At 47.1% G+C, this 23,476-nt stretch overlaps 1 protein-coding gene across 1 annotated transcript in view; it reads left to right on the forward strand.

The window, feature by feature from the left end:
- The window catches only part of SMC3 (structural maintenance of chromosomes 3), a 1,173,064-nt gene that overhangs the window by 699,143 nt on the left and 450,445 nt on the right, over positions 1–23,476 (forward strand). Inside the window, exons 19-20 of the mRNA XM_069611771.1 lie at positions 8,014–8,166; positions 11,217–11,368. Coding sequence (XP_069467872.1) covers positions 8,014–8,166; positions 11,217–11,368 — 305 coding nt within the window. The remainder of the gene's footprint in view (positions 1–8,013; positions 8,167–11,216; positions 11,369–23,476) is intronic.

Raw genomic sequence — 23,476 nt, forward strand, 5'->3', positions numbered from 1 at the left:
TTACAAAACAAAGCCATCGGGGCAGCATCGAAAATCCCCAGAACCCACATATCACATTCCTGAGGGCTTGGTGCGCTTTACAATTACAAAATTCAGTGCTTGTGTGTATTTGAGGTGGTTTGCATTAGTCCACAGCCGGTTTGAGGGTATGCATGCTTTCTTGACTTGTTTGTCAAAATAAAGCTAATGAAATGGAAAGAGATTTAATGAGGAGCCTGGGTTTGATGAATGTGACCGGCTTCTTGACGGTTTTTTATTAGGCCAACCATCTGACAGTGTCAACAAGCATAAAGAACCCACATTTTCTGTGTGGCCTCTGAATTGTGATGGGCCTGTCGGTGGAGGTTAATTCTAGGTCCGCTCAAATCAACAAGCTACATCCAGCAATATGTTTGGGCTTGTTTAATTTTGAATGAGCTAGTACAGTGTTATTCATAGTCCAGTGAATGCATTGCATAATAAAATGGTACATTTAAAGGATGGTTCATTTTTCTACATAACACCTTGCAATATTTTAGTCAGACAAAATAGATATCCCGTACAATGGTTGAGAACCAATTTCTTTTAATACAGGAGCACATTCTTCTATGTGCTTGAGATGTGGCAAACACACCAAAGGTCTGGGCCTTGTCTTTTAACATGAGCACAGTTCTGACTTCGCTGTGTATCTTTCTACGTGTGTTGACCTTTTGATGAGGTAGTAGTTGAAAAAATTGGTAATTTATATTTGTGCCTTTAAAGTGTTAAATCAGAGCTTTTTGCGCTTTTCCATGTAGATAGTTCCAGTTTGGTTCTCGGCCTGTCCACAACATTGTCACACCAGTCTCTAGAATCCCATTTAAAGCCCTTAGAAATGGTTGCAGAATGTGAACGTTTTTTACGTTGTTGGACAATGTACGCTTTAATTTATTTTCACCTCACATTTTACAGGCGGCACCCTTTTAATGATGTCGGGGAGCAAGCAACATGTGCAATCCAATAGGAAGCATTCCTTTGTGAATGGTGTTTCTCTTGCTCCTTTTGAAATTTTCTGTTGGCAGTTACCTTTAAAATAAATATATTTCTGATGTTTGTTAATCTGCTTAGAATCACATGCTGTGCATAGGTCCGACATCCAGTGGTCACTGCGGAGTATTGCATTTTGTTTTTCGTAGTCAAAAAGGGGACGTCGACAAGGCGTGTCTGTAACACTATCCCTATAGTGACGTGCGTTGTACCCATAATCCCTCACGCGTCGAGGTCCCTCAGATTGTTTTTTTCCGCCCAGCTTCTGGTCGCCTTACGCGGAGCTCCTAGAGAGACATTGCAAATACTTACTACGGACCTCGGTCCTTAATTATACTTATTATATTGTTAAAGATCCCTCCCCTCGACGTTAGCTGTGAAGCGGTTTCTCCGCCGAGCAAGTTTTCGACGGAGGGGAAGAGACGGAGGAGATCCTTCGGCGCTGCCGAACATGTGGCCTGGCCTCGCCGGCCAACATACAGTAGGGAGAGTGGGGGTTCGAACTTTTATCTTCTCTTTGAGAATGTCTTTCTTTCTCCCCTATCTTTCCCTTGGGGTTGTTATCACCAGTTATTGCCTCAGCTATGGAGAGGACACCTTTTAAGTTTTGCCCACGCTGTAGGGGCAAATACACTTGGAAGGACAAACACAAGCTCTGTAATCGTTGCTTGCCCCTCGATCATAAGGACGACAATTGCGCGGCCTGTAAGCTCTTGAAACCAAGAACTCTTAAAGAACGCAAAGTTAAGAGGTGGGTGGACTACGCTATGTCGAAGTCAGTTTCCTCACCCGCCGCCGCTGTTACAGAAAGTGACGAGGAGGGTGATAACTCGACGTCCGTTACGGAAGTCATTAACTCCCAGAAGGAGCGCTCGCGCTCCTCGACGTCCGTCCCCGGCCCCGACGGGCTCGGCTCACGCCCTGCTCATGGGGATGAACACCCCGGCGACAAGGACGCACACAGACCCCATAGGCCTAAACACACAACCCACGGCTCTTTTTCGTCAAAGACGAAGGATCCATCAGCGCCGAAGGGGACGCAGGGCACTCCGGCGTCTACCTCAGACCGTAAGGGTCTCAAGCCCCAAACGCAGTCGCGACCAGCGATTGGGCTTTCATCAAACACGGGCGCTACCCCAAAATCATCCGACGTAACGCTCCATAGAGCGGCCGGCGAGGAACAACGCGTAACGCAGGCAACGTCGACACCAGAGTCCTCTACTGACAACCTCGTTGTCGAGAGCCTGGCGACAATTGTTTCCGAAGACACACGTAAGCGGACGAGGAAACAAACGTCGAATACCGCACAAAAAGCTATGGAAACGCCAAAAAAGCATAAGAGTAGCCAGGAACTGCCCCTTTCATCTAAGGGCAATTCGGAACTACCGGAGGGCTTTTCAGATGGCGACGGAAACCTTTCTTCGACGTTGTGGGAGCGTTCTAAGCATTTTGAAGGTGAAAACACTGATTTCCCCCCTCTAGACTATTCAGGGGTCCCCCATGAGACCCTTGAAAGACTCCATTCTTGTATGGAGAAAATGGAAAGGTTTTTGGGAAACCAAAACCCACCCACACCCAAAAGACTAAGAGAATGGCCCCAGGATGACCCTAGGGTCAAAATTCCTAGGCTGTTTCCCCCTTCTACAGACGTATATGACCTCACTGAAGAGGAGCAATACCTCCAGGAAGATGATGGGTGTTTGGGTGGAGAGGAAGAACGTGAGGAAGAGGGGTTTGAAGAAGATCCTTACACAAGTGCAGGAGCTTTCGAAGAAGATACAGCTACTTCGCAGCCCTGGCAATCCCCATCAGTGCAGCCTTGGCAATCCCCATCAGTGCACTCAGACCCTGATGTCTTTCACCCTTCTCCTCCCAAGGATTCACCTATTGGAAACACCTCTCCCATAGATGACCAACCTTCACTTAATGCACTATTGCGCAAGGCAGCAGGGCATTTTGAAATAGACACAGGGGAGACTCTTCCTGGCATAGACTTTGTAGAGAAAGTCTATGCCAGGAAGACCCTGTTAGTCAGTCTATTCCGCTCCTGGCTTCTATAAAGAGAAGAATAACTCCTTCCCTTTCCAATCCTGCCTTAGTCAGAGGGGTCAACCCTCGGATAGAAAAGCTCTTCAGCCCTTCGCCCTCTGACCCTTTGTACATCAGAGACCATTCTATTCCGGACTCCCTCGTAGTTACTAATACAAGGAAAAGAGCAGGGGTACCACTATCCACTAGTGAGGCACCACCTGACAAAGAGGGCAAAAAGCTCTACGCACTTGGGTAGAGAATCACGACGTCCGCCGCCTTTTCAACTAGGATTGCAAATAACAATTCCCTACTAGCTAGCTATGCAGATGCACAGTGGAGCAAGCTGCGCAGCGAAGCAGAGGACGCACCAGAACCCCTGCGTTCACGCCTGTTAGCTACAATCTCAGAGGGAACTCTTGTAAACCAGGGCATCGTAAAGAACTCCTTAGATGCCGCAGAGACGGCTGGCCGTTCCCTGGTTCAGGGAATACTTCTCAAACGCCATGTCTGGCTGCGCAATTCGGGATTTAAGTCGGAAACCCAGGCTTCCCTGATAAATAAGCCCATAGAAGAAGCACATCTGTTTGGGAAAGCAGTTGATGAGGCCCTAGAACATGTGAAGAAAGAGTTTGATACCATCAAAACTCTTGACCAAATTTCTAGGCCCCCTAACAGACGCGGCTATGGCAATAGACGCTCCTTTCGTGGCCAACGCCAGCAGCAAAACCAACAGCAATTTTACTCTGCTACCAACTGGCCCTCTAACCAGGGTAACAACACCCAGTTCAGTCAAAGAGGCCAACGCCGTGGCAGGGGAAGAAGTCGCGGCTCCAGCCCCAAAGGTTCCACGCCCAATACCAACAAATGACCCGAAGATTCGGGTCCCCTCCCATGCATCATCGGTCGGGGGCCAGCTAACATTGTTCCTTTCAGCATGGGAGGGAATATCGTCAGACCGCTGGGTATTATCCACCATAGCCCACGGATACTGCATCAAATTCAACGGTTCCCCGAAGTACAGACCCCCACGGAACCGACGCATGACACCGGAACACCTCACCATTCTTCTACAAGAAGTAGAAGAGCTACTGAAAAAAGAAGCTATAGAGGCTGTCCCCCCTATCTCAGGTAACAGAAGGTATTTATTCAGTGTACTTCCTTGTACCCAAAAAGGACTTAACCATGCGCCCTGTATTAGATCTGCGCCCAGCGAACAAGTTTGTCAAACCCCAAAAGTTTTGTATGGTGACCTTGCAGGAAGTAATCCCACTGTTATCACAAGGGGATTACATGACAACACTGGACATGAAAGATGCATACTTTCATATTTTAATGTTGCCAGCGCACAGAAAATACCTCAGGTTCAAGATAGAGAACAAACACTACCAGTTCCGAGTACTACCCTTCGGGATAGCATCTGCACCAAGGGTATTCACGAAAGTACTGGCAGTGGCAATGGCCTACCTGCGCAGGTTATCCATCCCAGTATACCCTTACCTCGACGACTGGCTCATAAAAGGGGATTCTTACGAAACATGCTTCTCCAATACCCAAAAGACTGTAGACCTTTTGTTCCAACTGGGCTTCTCCATCAACGAAAAGAAGTCAAGCTTAGACCCCAGCCAAATCAAACAATTCCTAGGGGCTCTAATTCGAACAAAGGACAGCCTCGTCTTCCCCTCTGAGAGGGTCCATAACATGCTGTTTCAGATCCCCCATTATGTGGCAGGTCGAGAGGTGACGGTACGCAAAGCAATGCGCTTGCTAGGGATGATGGCGTCATGTATTTATTTGGTACCTCACGCGCGCCTGTGCATGCGCCCAATGCAAGAGTGGCTCAACAGCCAGTGGTGTCAGGCCAGCGGACAATGGGACGATCTAGTGGTGGTCTCGCAGGCCTTGGTTCTCTCGCTACGGTGGTGGACAAAAGAAAACCTGTTATTAGCGAAAACTTTTGCCACACCCGCAGTGGAAGCCACTCTAACCACAGACGCATCCCTTACAGGATGGGGGGCTCACTTATCCCATCAGACTGCTCACGGAGCGTGGACTCCGAGCTTAGCATCCAAGCATATAAACCTGCTGGAACTACTAGCGGTGTTCAAAGCACTGAAAGCCTTTCAGGAACACCTACAAGGAAAGACAGTGATGGTCCTCACAGACAGCACCACAGCCATGTACTACCTCAACAAGCAAGGGGGCACTCACTCTCCAGGACTGTCCAAGCTGTCCCAGAACATCTGGAAGTGGGCTCTCAAACACAACATGTTCCTACTATCACAACATGTACCAGGGGAACTCAATCTGCTAGCAGACAAACTCAACAGAGACTTCCCCCTGCCCGTAGAGTACGAATGGCGGTTACAAGAAGACATCGTCTTCGACGTCTTCACACAGTGGGGTTTCCCAGAAATAGACCTGTTCGCAACTCTGGAAAACTCTCAATGCCAAGATTACGCCTCCAGATACCCCCAGAACCAGTCCAAGGGGAACGGTCTATCGATTCCATGGTCAGGGAAATTTGTTTACACTTTTCCCCCCCCCCGACTCCCCTTCTCAACAAGATAGTGCACAAGATGCACCAGGAACAAGTTACCATGATACTGGTGGCCCCTATGTGGGCCCGACAGCCATGGTTCGCTCATTTGTTGAAGATGTCTCTATCTCCTCCAGTGAAACTGCCCTGCCCGTACAACATGCTGTCACAAGACAGGGGCAAGACACTGCACCCATGCCCTCAGACCATGAACTTAGCAGCCTGGCTCCTGAGGTCATAGAATTTGGACATTTACAACTTCCACAGAGGTGCATGGACATCCTCGGAGAGGCCAGAAAGCCTAACACTTGTCACTGCTATTCTAGCAAATGGAAAAGATTTGTCATCTGGTGTAGAGGGAAGCATATCAACCCCGTTGACTGCTCTCCCACACAAATTATTCTGTACCTGACCCATTTACTGGACTCGGGTCTAGTATTCAATTCTATTAAAGTACACCTGGCAGCGCTTTCGGCTTACACCACTTCACAACTCAAAAGTATCGTGGTGGAAGATCCCAGTAATCAAAGCCTTCATGGAAGGGGTAAAGAGAATACACCCTCCAATAGCAAACCCAGCTCCTGGCTGGGATCTAAATGTGGTACTCACCAGGCTCATGGGGTCACCCTTTGAACCCATGCACAAGGCAACTCTTAAAGATCTCACTCTTAAGACTGCTTTCCTTATCGCTATTACCTCCATTAGGAGAGTAAGTGAACTAAAGGCCCTTTCGGTTTTAGACCCCTTTGTAACAGTTCACAAGGATAAAGTGGTTCTACGCACACACCCAAGGTTCGCACCGAAATTCATCTCCAAATTCCATGTCAACCATTCTATAGAACTACCAACGTTCTTTCAAAATCCTTCAAATCTAGGAGAAAAAAGCCTGCATACACTTGATGTGCGCAAAACTGTCATGTTTTACATGGAAATAAATAGTCCAACTAAGAAAGACTAATCAGTTCTTTGTCTCGGTGGCAGCAGGAAGAGAAGGAGATGCAGTTTTAAAATCCACTATATCTAGATGGATTGTACAATGCATCACTCTCTGTTACACTCTTGCTAAGAGAGAACTGCCCTTCAAGCCAAGAGCACACTCTACTTGAGGCACTGGGGCATCCATAGCATTCATTGCAAATGTTCCCCTTGAGTCCATCTGCAAAGCAGCAACCTGGAGTTCTGTACACACCTTTACAAAACACTACTGTCTAGATGCCCACTCTAGATCTGATTCCCAGGTGGGACAAGCAGTATTAAGACATCTTTTCTCTACTGTTCCTTCTCACAACCCACCTCCAACTCCGGGTACTGCTCGCTAGTCTATGCACAGCATGTGATTCTAAGCAGATTAACAAACATCAGAAGACAATGCATTACTTACCGTAAAAGCATTTCTGATGGTTGTATCTGCTTAGATTCACATGCGCCCACCCTTCCTCCCCGCTCGGATGGAAGGAACATAGACATCCTTTTCTATATCTCTCTCTTTTCTGTACTCACTCACGTCTAGAAGTCTCCCTCAGGGCAGAAAAATACAAACAGAGGGACCTTGACGCGTGAGGGATTATGGGTACAACGCACGTCACTATAGGGATAGTGTTACAGACACGCCTTGTCGACGTCCCCTTTTCGACTACGAAAAACAAAATGCAATACTCTGCAGTGACCACTGGATGTCAGACCTATGCACAGCATGTGAATCTAAGCAGATACAACCATCAGAAATGCTTTTACGGTAAGTAATGCATTGTCATCTGCACTGCATTTTCTGACGTCTTATTTTCAGAAAATTATCCCCGGGCCCTCGTCCGTATGCACATTTGCATATCACCAGAGGGCTAAGGTAGCATTTGTAGCCTTTCACAAGCATTTCCCTTTGGAAGGCATTTGTTAGGCTACCACGTGATTCACACCGCCTGTCCGATAGGCTATTTGGACAGTCGGTGCTAGGTATATATTTGGGAGCACAGTTTCTGGGGTTTTTGCGCCCCTTCTCTTGCCATCTGTCAATTAGTACGGGTGCTTATGAATCTTACTCAGCTATACAGGAGAGGGGACAATCTGCTGATAAGTGCAAGTTGTTCACTGGGCCTTCACTGTATTCAACTTAGTGACCTTTATCCCCCCAGTCCATTTTCTTCCATGAGGCCCTCACAACAGCCCCACTAATAAGAGACCATGTATACAAGAAGTTCAAAGTGTCAGTTGGGGCCAGGTGCATGATTCAGTCCCATCTCCTTCGCAGAGGCAAACATCCCATGAGCATGGAGGAAACTTGGACAAGTAGTACACTAGTAACTACAGCGAGTAACCTTTGCTTTTTAAAATATATCTGAATCTTAACATTTTGTATGGCTGTTCTGTGTTTGCATCTGTTTTGTTTTCACATTATTTTTCCTCTTTTTTTCAAATACTTTATTCATTCTTTTCTTTGTTTTTAGGTGATCAGGTCAGCAGCCGTGGTGCTCTCACAGGAGGTTATTATGACACCAGAAAGTCTCGACTTGACTTGCAGAAAGATGTGCGGAAGGTGGAAGTGGAGCTGCGTGAATTGGAGGCCAAACTGAACGATAATTTGCGGAAAAACATTGAAAATATCTTTTTAAGTGAATAGGTTTATTCAAAAACAGGGTGTGTCTGTCTGCTGAATGCCCGTTTATGTACACGTTGGTAGCTAATTCTGCAGTGTGATCAGTAGACATTCACTACTGCTGAAGCTGCCACCGCTGTAAAACAAACTCTCCCATGCCTCGGAAGAGATATTTTGGTGTATTTAATTGCTTGACAAGTACATTAAAAAAAATACTATTTGAATTGAACAGCCAGAATCTAGGTGCTTGGGTAAATTTGTTTTGTGAAACTGATTCTTAATCAGCTGCGATTCAGGGGAAGGCTGATTGCTCAAGCTCTGGCTTGTTCATCCTTGGCATTTCAGTGAATACAAACATTGGCAATTGTGGTAATGTTCTTATATTCAGCATAGGTTGTGGCATATACTTATAAGCCATTGGCATATGACTGAAATTACAATATTGTTTTTGACCCGAAATCAAGGAGGCTCCCAGGCATCTTCAAAAAGCCAGCTCTACTGGCCATGGTTCACCATGTTATGTTTTTGTTTATTTGTTTAAAAATAATGTTGCCTTTCCTGAATGCTTTTCTCAGTTTGACGGCCGTTTAATTGTTTTTGTACCTGCCTGTTTTGAATTTATTTTAGGTTGTACCCATTCTTGTGGTCCTTATTTGGCTATGTATTTGTATGCAAGGCTTTTATTTTTCTATCATAGCGACTTATGCTGAATTTGCCCTGTGGCTGCAACTCTTTTGGTCTGCTGCTCCTGGTGGTCCGAAGGCAGTGGCGTTTCTGAAACACCCCATTTATTTCCTGGATGAGTTCTCTCACCCGGTATGTGTATTCCGTATTAGTCTGGTGGCAACTGTGCATCATGTGTTTGGCTTCACAAGGCTGTAGCCCCTTTAATGCACTAGTAGCCAAATGCTCAAATAGGGTGGCCATTTTGGAACAGAGACATTTTAGAAGCCTTTTTTGTTTTGTAGTCTTTTTTTCCTTTGAATGGACCATGCGGAATGGTCAAAATGGCCATTATGCCTACTTGGGGTCTATCCAGACCCCTACCCAGTACCTTTGTTTGACTGGTATCTAGTCGCATCTGCTGCCTTTTCTCCTGTGGGAGTGTTTGTATCTGCGGAGACCATGTTCCATTTGTGAAATTCATCCCAAAGCGTACTTGATAGACTGCTGTCGATTTGCTGTTTTTGAGTATCCTGATCCCCACCGTCCCAGGCTGTCCTTTTGTGGATGCTTGTGTCTCTCTGTGCTGGAGAAATCTTTGCTGGGCTCATCCTCTGCTTCCCTCTTTCATTGTCTTCTTGAGTTCCAAACCTGAAGCCTTTATGCTCTCCTGAAACCTTTGTGTCATTATGCCAAGTTTTCTGCTGCCTTGCTGGAATCCTGATTGGGTTGCTGTTGCCTTGCTGAAACCCTGATTGGGTTGCTGCTGCTTTTCCTTGACTTGTCTGCTTCGTGGGGCACTTTCTTCAAAGGACCGTTCATGCTGCTTGGCTACCCTGTTTCCACCGTGTGACCTAATTGCTGGGTCCTCCTCAAACTACCTTGGTGCTGTCATTGCAGTGTTGCCCTCCTTTATGGGTCGCATGAAGAGGTTCATTATTAGTTTGGTTCTGGTCTTTCCACAGTCTGGGTTTTTACTCTTTGTAACCAGAGACCTAAGCTAGTGTCTTGCCAGACCCTATTGCGGAACTGAAACCACTCAAAGAATGGTTCCCTGGCCGTTTTGCAGTAACCATTGCCTTTAGGAGTCGTCACCGGTTCCTCACCAACCCTGTCCTGCAGGGTGTTTCGCTTCTGGGTGGTGTGTCTTTTCTGTTCCCCCTGAACGTAACCGTAATAAAGCTCAACTTGATTGAGGCTCACTCTGTAGTCCTCCTTTACCGTGTCTCTGGTACTGGGACCTGGTTAGGGAGCTTTTCTGTTGGCGTCACTCACATACCCATGCCTGCTTGTTGCCAGATCCCTTACAACTACCTTTTCACCTTAACTGTGGGGTAACTATTGTGGCTTGTCCTGTAAACCCTATGGACAAACTTTCTGTAACTCCATAAAAGTAACCATAACATTTACTTGCCTCTAAACTGCAGTTGTCCCTTTGTTCCCATTAGTTTTCTTGTGTGATTGGAGCAATTCTAGTATTTGTAAAGTATTCCTGTGATTTTATACTTTCAAGTGATAAAGAAATGCATTGTGCCTGAAATGCCTATTTGTTGGTTACTTTGTGGTTTTAGGTGTGAAATGTATGTCAACTAATGGATTTGATATGGAGATCTGCTAGCCTATTATATCACTACTAAGCACTTCCATTGAACCTAGCAAGGTGTGTAACTTAACTGTGTTTTCCACGTGGTGCTTGTGTACACCTTTTTACTGTTTTTTGTACATGCACTGCCATATTTTTGCTTAACTTGTAATACTTGAAAAATGTACTGTGCCAGTGTGGGACTGATTACACCTGGCTAGGTGTCTGCATCCTCTCCTAAGAGTGAAGCCATATTTCTCTGCCGTGTTTGCCAATGAGTTTGAATGAATTTGCTCGAAAGCACTGCACCTACACTACTGTTGATTCTCTCTGAACTCCTCACCAGAAGAATTCTAACACATCTGTTTGAAACACACTATTGCAACATCAGAATGTTAAATTATAATGAGCATGATGAAAATGTCTGTTGTGGTTGGTTAGCTAAATAACGAAGGAGGTGGGTTGTCTGTTTGGCCAGCACAACATTTTTAAGGAATGGCTTACTTTAACAAGCTCACAAAACAAGCGTTGCTTAACCAGAAACCCCACCCTGCTTAGCTTTGATGTGGCATTTAAAGTTGAGTAAAACCCACCTTGGGATTTAACTTCTCAAGCAAGACAATTGTGATTTTTATTCTAATGTGAAGTTACAGTGAATTGCTTGTATAAACGAATATTGGGTGCATTTCTTGTATTTGCATGTCAAGCCGATTACTTTTTGTATTAAACTTTGAGGCTGATCTTCTAGTTTTGACATTGGTGTTTTCTTGTACCATTGCCTATGAAGTATTTTCCTTAGCCCATTGCATGGATTAACAATGAAATAGACCAATTGATGAATCAGATGCAGCAGATCGAGACACAGCAAAGGAAATTCAAGGCCTCGCGTGATAGTATACTTTCAGAGATGAAAATGCTGAAGGAAAAGCGGCAACAGTCTGAAAAGACTTACATGCCCAAGGTACATCATTGATGGGGGGGTGGGGAGGGGGCATTTGCTACATTAATTGTGGGGGTTGGTTTTTTCCTAATGGGCTTTGTACCCATACTTGACCTCATATTCTTTCAGCAGTGGTTTCTTACTGATCGTTTAGTATTTGCTAACAAGTATTCTTCCTTTACCCTTTAGGTTTAATTAAATGTCTTCATAGTGACCCACATCATTGTATGCAGAATACTGGTCTTCCAACAGCGACATTCAAATAACTTAACGTTAGTCTAAATCATGTTAGTTGGGGATATGCTGAACTATTTTTGCTAATCACTGAGCATATTTAAATATGATGGTTCAATTAATACAGGTTGAGACCTTTTCATGCTATTGCAGTCCATAGACCTTAAATGTGTGCCAATTTCAACCTTTATAATGTGTGTAATGCCCTGCAAATTCCTTGCATACGTTTTAATAAATGTAAATAGTTATCGCACTTTTTCTAATGGAAACATTACTCACACAGATTCCTTATATTTGAAATGTCATCCAAGTGTAGACTGGTCCAGAAATGTTTCTCTGTCACTAGATGGCAACACGCAACTCAGCATCTATGTGGTCACAGCATCAGTAACACCTTTTGAGCCAGATGCAGTATCGTTGTGTACATATACAGAGTTGTGTGAAACCTTTGATGTCCGTTCCTTTTTTCCCCACAGTACCAGATACTGGTTTGTAACACCCTTCTTTGGCAATTTCGTTTGGCATAGGTCCGGTGCATCCCTAACAGCCCCTGCGTGCCCGCACCTTGCCTCAAGTGAACTTTAAACTCGGTAAAGACTGTGGGAGAAGGAGGTTGGTCTTTGGCACGCATTTACACTGTGTTGTATTACCTGCTGGAAGTACTGCAATAGTGAAGATTGTGGTTCATCTCAATTGTTGCACTGCAATGCCAAATTTTCTGGCCCCAAGCAAGAAAACACAGATGAATGCACTCTAATTAACACTTCTACCTAGACCACCCTCGTGGCCATGAGTTTGGATATGCCTTCCACATCAATAGAGAAGAAAAAGAATACACGCCTTTCCAGGACTGTCCTCTTCTCATACCCCCTCATCTCAGAAACCTTTAGTGAAGGTCTGTGGGCGATGGAGGGGGTACACTTCAACTGAATTTGTCCAGGTTGGTGAAAGGATGTTTCCCCACTTTAAGTGCTGAGTAGTTGGGAGGCTTTGTGAGCAGCAGTGCTCCAGTTGTTTAAAGAGGCAGCTGCCACCATGACGGTCAGCAACTGATCCCACACACGGTGTAGGTCACGCTGGCGCCCATACACCCAAAAGGCTCAACTAAGAGTTCAGCGCTGAGAGCCTGCCCTTTTGGCTCCAGCATCCATCTCCAACTCTGCGCATTCAGCTTTGGCAAAGCCATTGAATATTCGCAACTCCACGTTAGGGATCAGTGAATCGGCTCACCTCCTTGGCTCGTTTTGAGTTAATTTTGGAAGACATGGAGCAGGAGGATCTCCGATTTGGTCTAGATCCTTTGGGATGCCTAGATGGTGCGGACCTCCCCTGAAGGAGTTCATGGTAGACACCTTGTTTGACCAGGCCCTGCTGGACTTGAAAGGCGGAATTTGGGACGCCTGTGGATTTGATCTTTCTCAGTTATCTAAAATTGGTATCCCTGCAGTTTCAACTTTGGTTCTTTTGGGAGTACACATAGTCTGGTGGCTAGGACGATGGAGAACCTAGTCCCACATGCCCCTGTTATAGATCATAACATCCATGTGTTAATGGACATCCTAGAGCCTGTGACTTTGAAGGTCACCCCATTTATCCCTTAAAACTTGTGATTGCCTTTGGCAAAAACCTTCATCAGTTGCATCAGTTTCCAAAAATATTTCTCCAAAAAAATAGGTGTTCCTTTGGGCCGCCTCTTCCTATCCTCACCCTGACCATGAAGCTGGCTGCTGCATGGTCCTGTGGTTAGAACAGGTCTATGGCTTTCTTGACAGTACCTCCCAAAAATTAAGTATAAGAATCAGTGCATTGGGGCTCAGGATCTTTGCCTCGGACAGTCAGGAGCCGAGTTCAGCTAATGCCACGTGTACCAAGGTGACCCAACACTACATGATTTGTGAATAAAAAGGCCACAAACTCACTTGTATAGAGAGGGACTGAATACAACTGACTAGTCATGTATTGGACACACTGCTGCATCAACATGGCAGAACTGCTAATTGGCTAGAGCAATTCAGATAACCTAGAGCCTCCGGAAGATCTCTTGGTCTTGGTCTCCCAGTACCCTCCACCTCAACTTTCTTCACAAGAGCAGTTTTTAACACTTCTTTCCCCCAGAAGGGCAGAAGCTCAGGACAGGGTCAACAGATGCTGCAGTATAAAAAATTTTCTTGTCACCCCTCCGGTGCTAGAGACGATGGCAAGGGTGAGTCTTTCTCCTAGGTATTGTGATGAATGCCTAGATGCAACTTTTCCCCAAGGGGGAGCCCCTTCCCATGAGGCTAGGGAGGTGAGGCCGCTACCCAATAGTCACCCTGGGGGCGATACACAGTGGGAGGATATCCTGGGGACAGACATCTAGGGAGAACATGGTATAACCCCCCCCTTCCAATTATCCATCCTACACCTATGGTACACCCCAGTAATATACCCAACCACCCCATGTACCTGTGTAGCGTCACATTGACATAACATCCACTAAGACGAAGAAGAGCCCAGACTACCCAAGTATGACTTGCATCACAAAGACTGGGACGAGGTGCAGAACTATGAAGACCACCACCAGAGGTTGGTGTGATCATTCTAGTTCTCCACTAAGGGCCCCTACCACCACCAACATAAAAACAGAAGACGAACTACTGAGTTTGTCAAGCCCTGCCTTGAGGAGCCGTGAGCGCGGAAGCGGTTCGGCGAAGAAGCGGTTCGGCGAGGAAGCAAGAAGTGGTTCCTGACCAGAATGCTGGCGAGATGGTGGAGACATCCCCACAGAGTCTGGTGTTGAAGGACCGACCTGGAACCTGGCGGAGCATAGGTGCAGGCCCGCAGAAAAGATGGACCATGCAGTGAGGTACAGACGCACCATCTGCAAGGGACCAGAGACGATGGAGCCACTGCAGTACATCAGAAGGTGAAGGGAGCCACAAGACTAGAGAAGGAATAGCCCGAGACAGACAGGAACATGCTGGTGGAAACCCTAAAGGTACCTAGGTTGCCCGCAATGGTTTGTGGTAGCACAGCTGAGTCGGGAAAGACTCAGAAGAAGTTAATGGAGCAAGACCCACAGAGCAGGGGCAAGAAAGGAATCCCTGGGGTGAAGAAGAACCTTAAATATCGAACGATAGGCATACGGGTCTGGGACCCGCACCCACAAGAAGGGAGAAGTACTTGTCATCTTCTTCATGGCAGTACTTGGCAGTAGAGTAATTGGGTCTCCCAGAGCCAAGCAGTAGAGAGATAAGTGTCTGGGTCTGAGATAAGCCATCTTCCTTATGGCAGTACTTGGCAGGAGAGTGAACGAAGTTTAGGGACAAGGAAACCTGGCTCTGGGACCCACAATCTGATAAAGCAATAGAGTGACCCTTGCGCTCGTGGCGGTACTTGACAAACCAGAAGACCAAGTGGCTATACTGGGGAAACCTGGGCCAAGAGCCATACTTGTACATGACCTATTGAGAAAGCAGGAAAACGGTGAAACAAGGATCAGGGGACGGAAGTCGTTCCCCCGGAGTATCACTGAGGGTAAAGTGATGGTAAAGTGATTGTAAAATCAAAATACCAGGATAAGGGAGTCATTCTCCTGGTAGTGCTACAACTACAGGAAAAGGGAAAATTTAACCAAGAGGCCAGGGGAAGGGAGTCATTCTCCTGGTATCATACCACAGAATATTGTGATCCAGAGGAAGGGGGTAATTCCCCCTCGGGTGAGAAAACTGGGAAATTTTCTGATGCAGACTGTTACAGGATTGAAAATCCTTTGTCTGACAGGTATTGGAACCAGTTGAATGGAGTCATTGCCCCTGGTTAAGAACTTGCAACCATAACTGTGCTACCCAGTCCAGGAGAAGGCAGTCCTTCTCCTGGACCAAGAACATTGACATAACCTTCTAGTTTAGTTAGAAGTGTAAGGGGCAGAGTTAGTCTTGCCACAGGATGGTGGACATTTTAGTTTACAAGGACATTCTGATAGACCCATTAGCATTTTAGCTGAGGCTGGGAACCCCTCATAAAAGTAGGGAAGGTTAGGGTGCCCCTCTATTTTCTTGATGAATGCAAGTCTTTAGCAACCCCTGTTAGGTAGAATTCTCTTCAATCTCAGAGACCCCCAGCTCTTTTTCTCACACTCTCGTATTTTGATCTGGTTTGGATTCTGTTTTTCCTTTGTTTTTTGGATTTGTAAATTTGGAGAAGCCCTTTTGGATCTCTTATAAGGTTTAAATACCTTTTCTTGGGCGAACTACTGTTCCCAAGAATAGTAAAGTGAAATTGACTTTATTTACCTTTTTTCCTATCTGGGTCCAGCACACCCCATGTTATGTGGAGTGCAGGGGTGGGGTTACTTAGTAGCCCATTTTCCTACTTAGTCATGTAACATTTTTTTATGTTGCCCTCACTGCTTTAAATGGCTGATGGCAGTGGTTTAATGTTCCTACCATTGTGCATTTTTACCGCAGGCTGAATCCTCAGCTGCAGTATGGCACCCATGGGTGGTGACCATTGTGTCAAAATGGTCCGGTCTTTTTTCGCCATTTCTTCTTTGCGAGGTCTTTCTTGGGTTTTACTCTGCACGCCAAACCGGGTTTAACCCTTTTGTTCGTTTTGACTTTGGCGGGCTTCAGTACTGAAACCCGCCTCTGGCTCCAGTGTGTCTGGCAGGGCAGGAAGCGAGGGAGGTGCCCGAAACTCCCTGTCCTTAGTGTGCAGGGCAACCTGAATGCACCCAGTCCTGATTGGCTGGCTTTCTGTGTGAGTGACAGCAAGGCTGTGCATGAATGGTAGAAACCTGCATAAAAGGCGAGTCTTCTTCGACTGAAGACAGTCGACCACTGGACGAAACATCTGTTTAAGGAATCCTGAAGAGAAGCTTGCTGCATCCTCCTGGACCGATGAACTTCCCGGTGAAGCCCTGCTGCTGTACTGAAGCTCCAATTCCTAATCGACAGGAGAAGCTCCGGAAAGGACGCCTTCTTCCCTTGGGTTGGTGGGACCAACTTAACCCCAAGACGTTCTTTGCTGGAAGACCTGCCCCATCTAGCTGTACTTCTTTGCTGCTGCTGGAACCGAGTGCCAGGTGTCGAGAAATCCGTAGTCGAGTGCAACCTCTTTAAGCAGGACGAAGCTCCAGGAAGATCCTGAGGACCCTCCCGAAGTAGGATGACCCAAGCTCGAGTCACCTCAACAGAATGCTGGACTCCAGGGGTGAAGGAAGCCCATCCAGTGTACAAGATCCACGGTGGTGCTATTTGCCGGTAGCTGGAACTGTGAAGGGCTGCTGAACTGAAAAGAGCCCGTAGCTGCTGCCGACTTCCGCTGCTGTGCAGGACTCCTCCAGACGTCCTCCCTCTTGTCACCACGACTGAGGCCCAGGAACACAGGATCTGCAACACTGCAACCAGGACAGAAGCCAGCTGGATCCTCTTCTTCTAACCTAAGGTTCTGTTCTGACTACCTCTTTGTAGACTGCTTGTCTCAGGTGAGATTTTTAGTAGCTGCTTTCTAGAGTTGATTCTAGCTCTACCTATTCACAAGTGTAACAGCTTGTGGCCCAACAGTGATTTTCTACAACAAACTAACTTTGTCCAAGACTTTTGTGCTATTTAAGAAGTGCCTCGGCTCCATAGACATTGTTTGAATTGACTTTGGCTGTACTGTCTCCCTGCAGACTCTTCTACCCATTGACTTTGATTCTAACTGTCCCTCATAGGTGGTACATTGGTTTTTAACTAGTATTGCTGGTAATGGTTTTATCTAGACTTCGTTGGGGGGATTTAAAAGTGCTCACATGCTTTGAGAACCTGTTAACCTTTTTTTCCTTCCATTAACCTTTCCTCTTTACCAACCTCAGAATTTTCCCAAGTACAAAAGTGATATATAAATGCCTATACTGTCCTATTAATTGAAGTCACCTCAGGGTGTAGGAAGTGTGTAGGAAGTATCTCTAAAGAGTATATACTTGCTTACCTTGATTCTGAGAAAGTATTTTGAAGTGTATTTTTATTGTTGCACATTGTCCTTTTTAAAGAATGCTTATTTAAAACTGACCGTTAAATAAACACGTATTTTACTAGAAAACCTTGAGTGTAAGTGTTACTTGGATACTTTTAATTGTGGATTTCAATGCTACAGCTCACATGTACCCCTCTTGAGATAAGTCTGGTGGCTCAGTCACTCAACCAACTTGTGTAGTACAGACCTATATCAATATGTGTGTTACCTAATACCAAGAGGACAAGACTGGTGTAGTCTTCCACAGGGTAGCTGCATCAAATCTTGCCTACCAACCACTATGCCACCTCTGTGTCAGTCTCCTCCTTATGCACCCTTACAGTATCCACCACACTTTCTGCAGTCTTTTAAAAAAAATAATTGTACATACTCTAATCCGGCTGTTCGCATGGAATGACATTAAAAGCATCAAACCGCTTGATCTTCCCGTTATGAGCAGGTTATCGCCAACCCCTTTGTGTAGGGCAAAGAAAGGTTATCTTAAGGTTCTGGATCTCCTGGGGGTATGTATAGCAGAGCAGTCGAGGCTTAACTCTTAGGAGGGGAGCAGGGTGCTAAAAAGATACTGCATCGCACCTAATGAAATACCATATCGGAATGTCTGCATCCTATCTTTCCAAACACATACTCTTATTTTGAAAAGGTATAAGCCCCCCTATTTTTGCCCAAGAGTGTTTTTATCACCCTACATTGGTTTTTGGGAGAAGGCTGTAATTTAGTTTTGGCTTCACAAAGGGTGTAAGCCGATTTACAGCATTAGTAGACCAATGTAACATTTTAGTGGTGTTTCGGGTAGGATTGTATTTTATTAAGTGCTGTTCTGTGCCATTATGTTTCTTGGGGATTCTTTTGTTTGGGGAAACCACTAGGCAGGCCTACAATTTCCATTGTGCACACACAGGATCACTTTGAATCCAGCCTTGCACCAACTGTAGTGGTTTGGGTTGGTTTAACCTTGGCCGCAGACATCCTGGAAACTGTGTGTGCTGTCCTGAAAATTTAGTGTTTTATTAGGCTAAACTGATTGCCTGGGTGCCAAAGCTTTTGTTTATAGCCCTATTATGTGATTGCTGGGCTGGCCGACACCTGTTAGAGTTTCATGAGTGCAGTACGTTTATTTTATTATGCATTTTTTATTGACACTCTAAGCCCTGGGGCATCAAAGCGCTAATTACATTACCGAAGAAGGTGGGTAGGGCCAAGTGAGTCAGGTATGGGACAAGTGAAGGAGTTGAAAAGCCAGGGTTTAATCTGTTTTTTAAAGGGCCAGTATGCGGGTTCCACACCTGTGTGTTGTGGCAACGATTTCCAGAGTGTGGGAGCAGTGTAAGGAATTCATGGTGGAAACAGTAAAGACAGACGCAAGTGATCACAGTTCAAGGGTGTTTATTAAACTGTATAATTATAATGGGCGAGAAAAACGCCTAAATCTAAGATGGGAGCAAGCTACGACCATCAAATAATAATAAGGCAGTCCAAGTGGCGTCTTGTCAAATAAAAAGGGCCTATACTAAAAAACCTATTGCCAATTCTTACAACTGGGATAATGTTCACAAGAAAAGAAAGAAGTGTTTGCCAAATGATAAGTCAGGATGGTAGGGCTGGGGTCTCTCTTGCCCACAGTTTTAGCACAGCACAAGGCAGGATCTTTGAGCACAGCACACTCCTGGGCCTCGCCAGCACGGGGTTATAGTTCCTTTCAGCGATGCCAGGACCTTCTGGGGCCACGTCTCTTTTCTGGTAAGTCTCTTGCCTTAGAAGGCCGGCTGAACCAAAATAATAAACAAACAAAAGTTATTTTGGTAATCTTTCACGTTGGCCGATTGCTTTTCGCCCTTTGGGTCCCCCTACCTCTTGCAATGTTGGCCTCCCTCAATCGGGTTCACTGCTGCCTGTTACAATGTTGACGGGAACATCACTGTTTCTCCAGCATGGGGTCTGGCATGGATTCACATACTCATGAATATTCCCCGTCGTCAGGCTGGTAATCCTCAGTAAAGAAAAAATCTGTTTCAGTTTCACTTCTGAACTGTCTTTCTCCTAACAACCAATCACTGGTCTCTGGGTCATACTGCCCCCAGCCAATGACTGCCCTCTACCTACGGCCCTTCTCTGGCAGCCATCTTCAGATTTTTACTGCATGTTCAAGTGTTGGGAGTCCTCGTGCTATAGCTCTTACTGCGTGTTGTGCCTATCAATCGAACCTCAAGCTCCATCGATCCAACTTCCGACTAACGGAGACCCATTTTTTGGATTCTTCAGCGCCCCCCTCAAGGGCATCTTTCGTCGAGTTTCTTCTTGGAGGATTCCAGAAGCTCCTTCAAGGCCTACACTGCATGGATATGGCAGAGGAGAAGGACTTGGCGCCTCTTTTCAAGGTTTCCCCGGCTGCAACCTACAGAATGTCTTTTCGGATGATGGACATTCCTTGTGCCTTTACTGCCTGCACTCGGACCCAACGCATATGGAGGATGATTGTGCGTATTGTCAGGAGATGGTGCCCCGCACCATAAACTATTGGCGCAGGCGTCTCAACGAGTGGCTGCAGGCCAAGGCCCCTGCTCTGGGTGAGTCTTGGCAGCATGCCTCCCCCAGCCAGAAGAAAGCCGAGCGATCTTCTAAGACCTTTGGGGGCGCCCCTCCCGCGGGGTCCCAACATGAGGCTAAGCACTGCTAGTCCACTGCCTCCAGGAGCGCCGTTCAGACAGCCTCCCCGGCGGCCAGTTCGAGTACAGCATCTCCAGCGCCTTCGACCACGAGCCAACGCTCAAGATCTTCAAAGAAGAAGAAGTCGGACCATCCGGGAAAGATCTTGGAGAAGAAGACAGAGAAGACTTACGGAGAAGGCCAAGGGGGAGCAGAGTTCAGACCCCCCCCACCCTAAGGTGAAGGCCTCATGCTCAACCAAAGTCGTGAAGGCCCAGACGGTTTATAATGCTATTTTCTCTACACAATTTTGCTGAATTTTTTTTTTTTTGGAATGTTTTTTTTTCAAAATGGGTTCACATAAAAAAACATCTTAAAAAAAATTCATTTGAAAAAAAAAAAATTCGCCAAAATGTTTTTGAGAAAAAGGTATTTAGAAAATAGGATTGGATACCGGGCCAGACGCATCCGGTGAAGGCCCAACCTTCCATCGAAGGAGTGGTGGCGTCCCTTGTGAAGGCCGCCGAGGCAGATCCGCAGGGCGCGGCCCCAAAGGCAAGAGTATCCCTGCCTGCCAGGAGGGAGTCCTCTTTTCAGCCCATCTAGAAGACACTGGAGAAGATGATGCCTATCATTTCACCTATACCGTCTCCTCTGGTCGCAGAGAAGGGGGCTGGGGGCACAATAGCCCTCCTGGGCACGGATATCTCCTCGGAGGAGGAGCTTACCAACCTCCCGGCCGCCCAAGAGGAACGATAGGTCGAGAACAGGCCCTCCGGGAAGGATCCTGACGAAGGTGACGACGAGGAGACCGATGAGGAGTAGCAGGGCGTTGGGAGCTTGGACGAGATCGGCTCGTTCCACGCCATGATTTCAAGGGCCTCAGAGCTGTTCCAGCTGGTCCCTGAGGAGAAGAAGAAAGAAGGCTTCCTATAACAGTGCCCTGAGGCAAAGAGGAAGACCGTACTTTCGGTTCCGCTCTTGGATGACATTTGGGACGAGGGTCTGTCCCTCATGAAGAACCCTTCCTCGGCTCTGGCGAAGAGGGACCAGTATGAGAAGAAATACAGGGTGCCGGACTCTGCGCCCAAGTGTTTGCAGTCCCAACTGTCACGGACTCTGGTTTCGGCAGCAGCCAAGAAGAAGTCTTCTGGCTCCTCCTCTTCGGCGGCCTCCCCCAACCCCCCAGACGGTGAGGGGAAGAAGTTGGATGCCATGGGATGAAGTTATTACGTCGGCAGCTACTACCATCCTAGACCTCTGCCGTCTAAACAAGTACTTCAAGTCTCAAAAGTTTCGGATGGTGACTCTTCAGCACGTGCTAAGACAGCTAGAAGAGGGGGACTTTCTATAGTCGCTGTACTTGAAAGATGCATATTTTCACATCCCCATACACAAGTGCCACCGCAAGTTCCTGCACTTCGTGGTTCAAGGGCAACATTATCAGTTCAAGGCCCTTCCCTTTGGATTGAAGTTGGCGCCACGGGTTTTCACCAAGTGCTTGGCGCCGGTGACGGCGCATCTGCGTCAACGAGGAATCCACTTTTACCCTTACATGGACGACTGGCTCATCCAGGCAAGCTCAATAGACATCGCCATCAAGCACACAGCAAGGACCGTCCAGCTCCTGACGGATCTGGGTTCTCGGTGAACTATGCAAAGTCCTGCTTGGTGCCATTGCAGGACACGCTGTTTCTGGGGTCCTGACTCAATACAGTGTTGTGCCTGGCATCTCCGTCGGAGGAGAGGATAGTGGCCATCTTGGGCATGGTACAACGGCTGTTGACCCTGAAGCTCGCATGGGTGAGGTCCATCAAGTCCCTACTCAGCATGATGTCATCATGCATATACCTCATTTGGCTGTGCAGGCCACAGATGCCTCCACTGCAAGAGTTCCTCGACGCCCGTTGGATTCAAGTGTTGGGAAGCTTCGAGGACAAGATAACTCTCGACGAGAGTTTCCGTCGAGCGATCCAGAAGTGGGGAGTGCGCGCTCATCTGTCTGCAGGTGTGGATTTCCAGACCCCACCTCATCAGGAGACGGTCACGACGGACACCTCCATGGAAGGATGAGGAGCTCACACTGAAAGTATTCACGCAAGAGGCCTGTTGCTACCGAAGGGGAAGACGTTACACATCAATGTGTTAGAGCTGCTGGCAGTGTTTTGGGCCCTCAAGTCCTTCCTTCTGTCCCTCAAGGGCAAGGTGGTACCGGTCTTCACGGACAACACCACCCCGATGTTCTACATCAGGAAGCAGGGGGGCACCATATCCCCGGCGCTCTCCAAAGAGGCGCAGGATCTTTGGCACTGGGCCGTTGCCCAGGGGAAGTTCCTCGACCCGTTTCATCTGTTAGGAGTGAAGAGCACCGTCGCTGACTCTCTCAGCAGGGTCCTGCGCTCTTGACACGAATGGGAGCTTCGGCAGGACCAAGTGGATCTCCTGTTCCAGCGATGGGGCATTCCCCAGATCGATCTGTTTGCGACGGCGACGAAACCAAGTGCAGGAGGTTCGCCAGCAGGTTTCCCCAGCTGGGGACCATGGGGGGGATGCATTCTCAGTCCCCTGGGACAGCCTGTTTCTGTATGCGTTCCCTCCGTTGCCGTTGCTTCAACCATTCAATCAACTCAGACGGTCCCGGTGCAGGATGATCCTGGTCGCACCGGCGTGGCCAAGACAGATATGTACCCAAACCTTCTGGACATGTCAGCATCCACTACTGTCAAGCTTCCGGCGGTCGCAGATCATCTCGCCAGGGAAGGTGGCGCGATTATGCACCACGACCTAGGATTGCTGAACTTGAATGCCCGGCTCCTACAGCACTAGAGTTTGGGGCTTAGATCTCCTGGCGGATTGCAAGGAGGTGCTTGCAAAGGCCAGAGCTTTGTCTACTCTCAAATGTTACGGGCACAAGTGGAAGAGATTTGCTGTTTGGTGCCGTACTCAGAAGATAGACACGCTACGAGTCACAGCTCCGCAGGTGCTTCCGTATTTGTTGTCATTGGCCAAGGCAAGACAGGCCCATGCTTCCATCAAGGTTCATCTGACGGCCATCTCCCGCTACACCAGATCTCCAGGATGATCATCCTTATGGTTGCATCGATTGGTCAAAGAGTTTGTCAAAGGACTGTTTCGCTCGTTCCCGCTGTTGAAGGCTCCGGCGTGGGAGCTCAATTTGGTGCTTACTAGGCTCACAGGTCCTCCGTTAGAGCCCATGCATGCAGCGCCACTGAAGTTTTTGTCGTGGAA

The sequence above is a fragment of the Ambystoma mexicanum genome, chromosome 8 (genome assembly GCF_040938575.1).
Source record: "Ambystoma mexicanum isolate Mex_15411 chromosome 8, UKY_AmexF1_1, whole genome shotgun sequence".
Lineage (NCBI taxonomy): Eukaryota > Metazoa > Chordata > Amphibia > Caudata > Ambystomatidae > Ambystoma > Ambystoma mexicanum.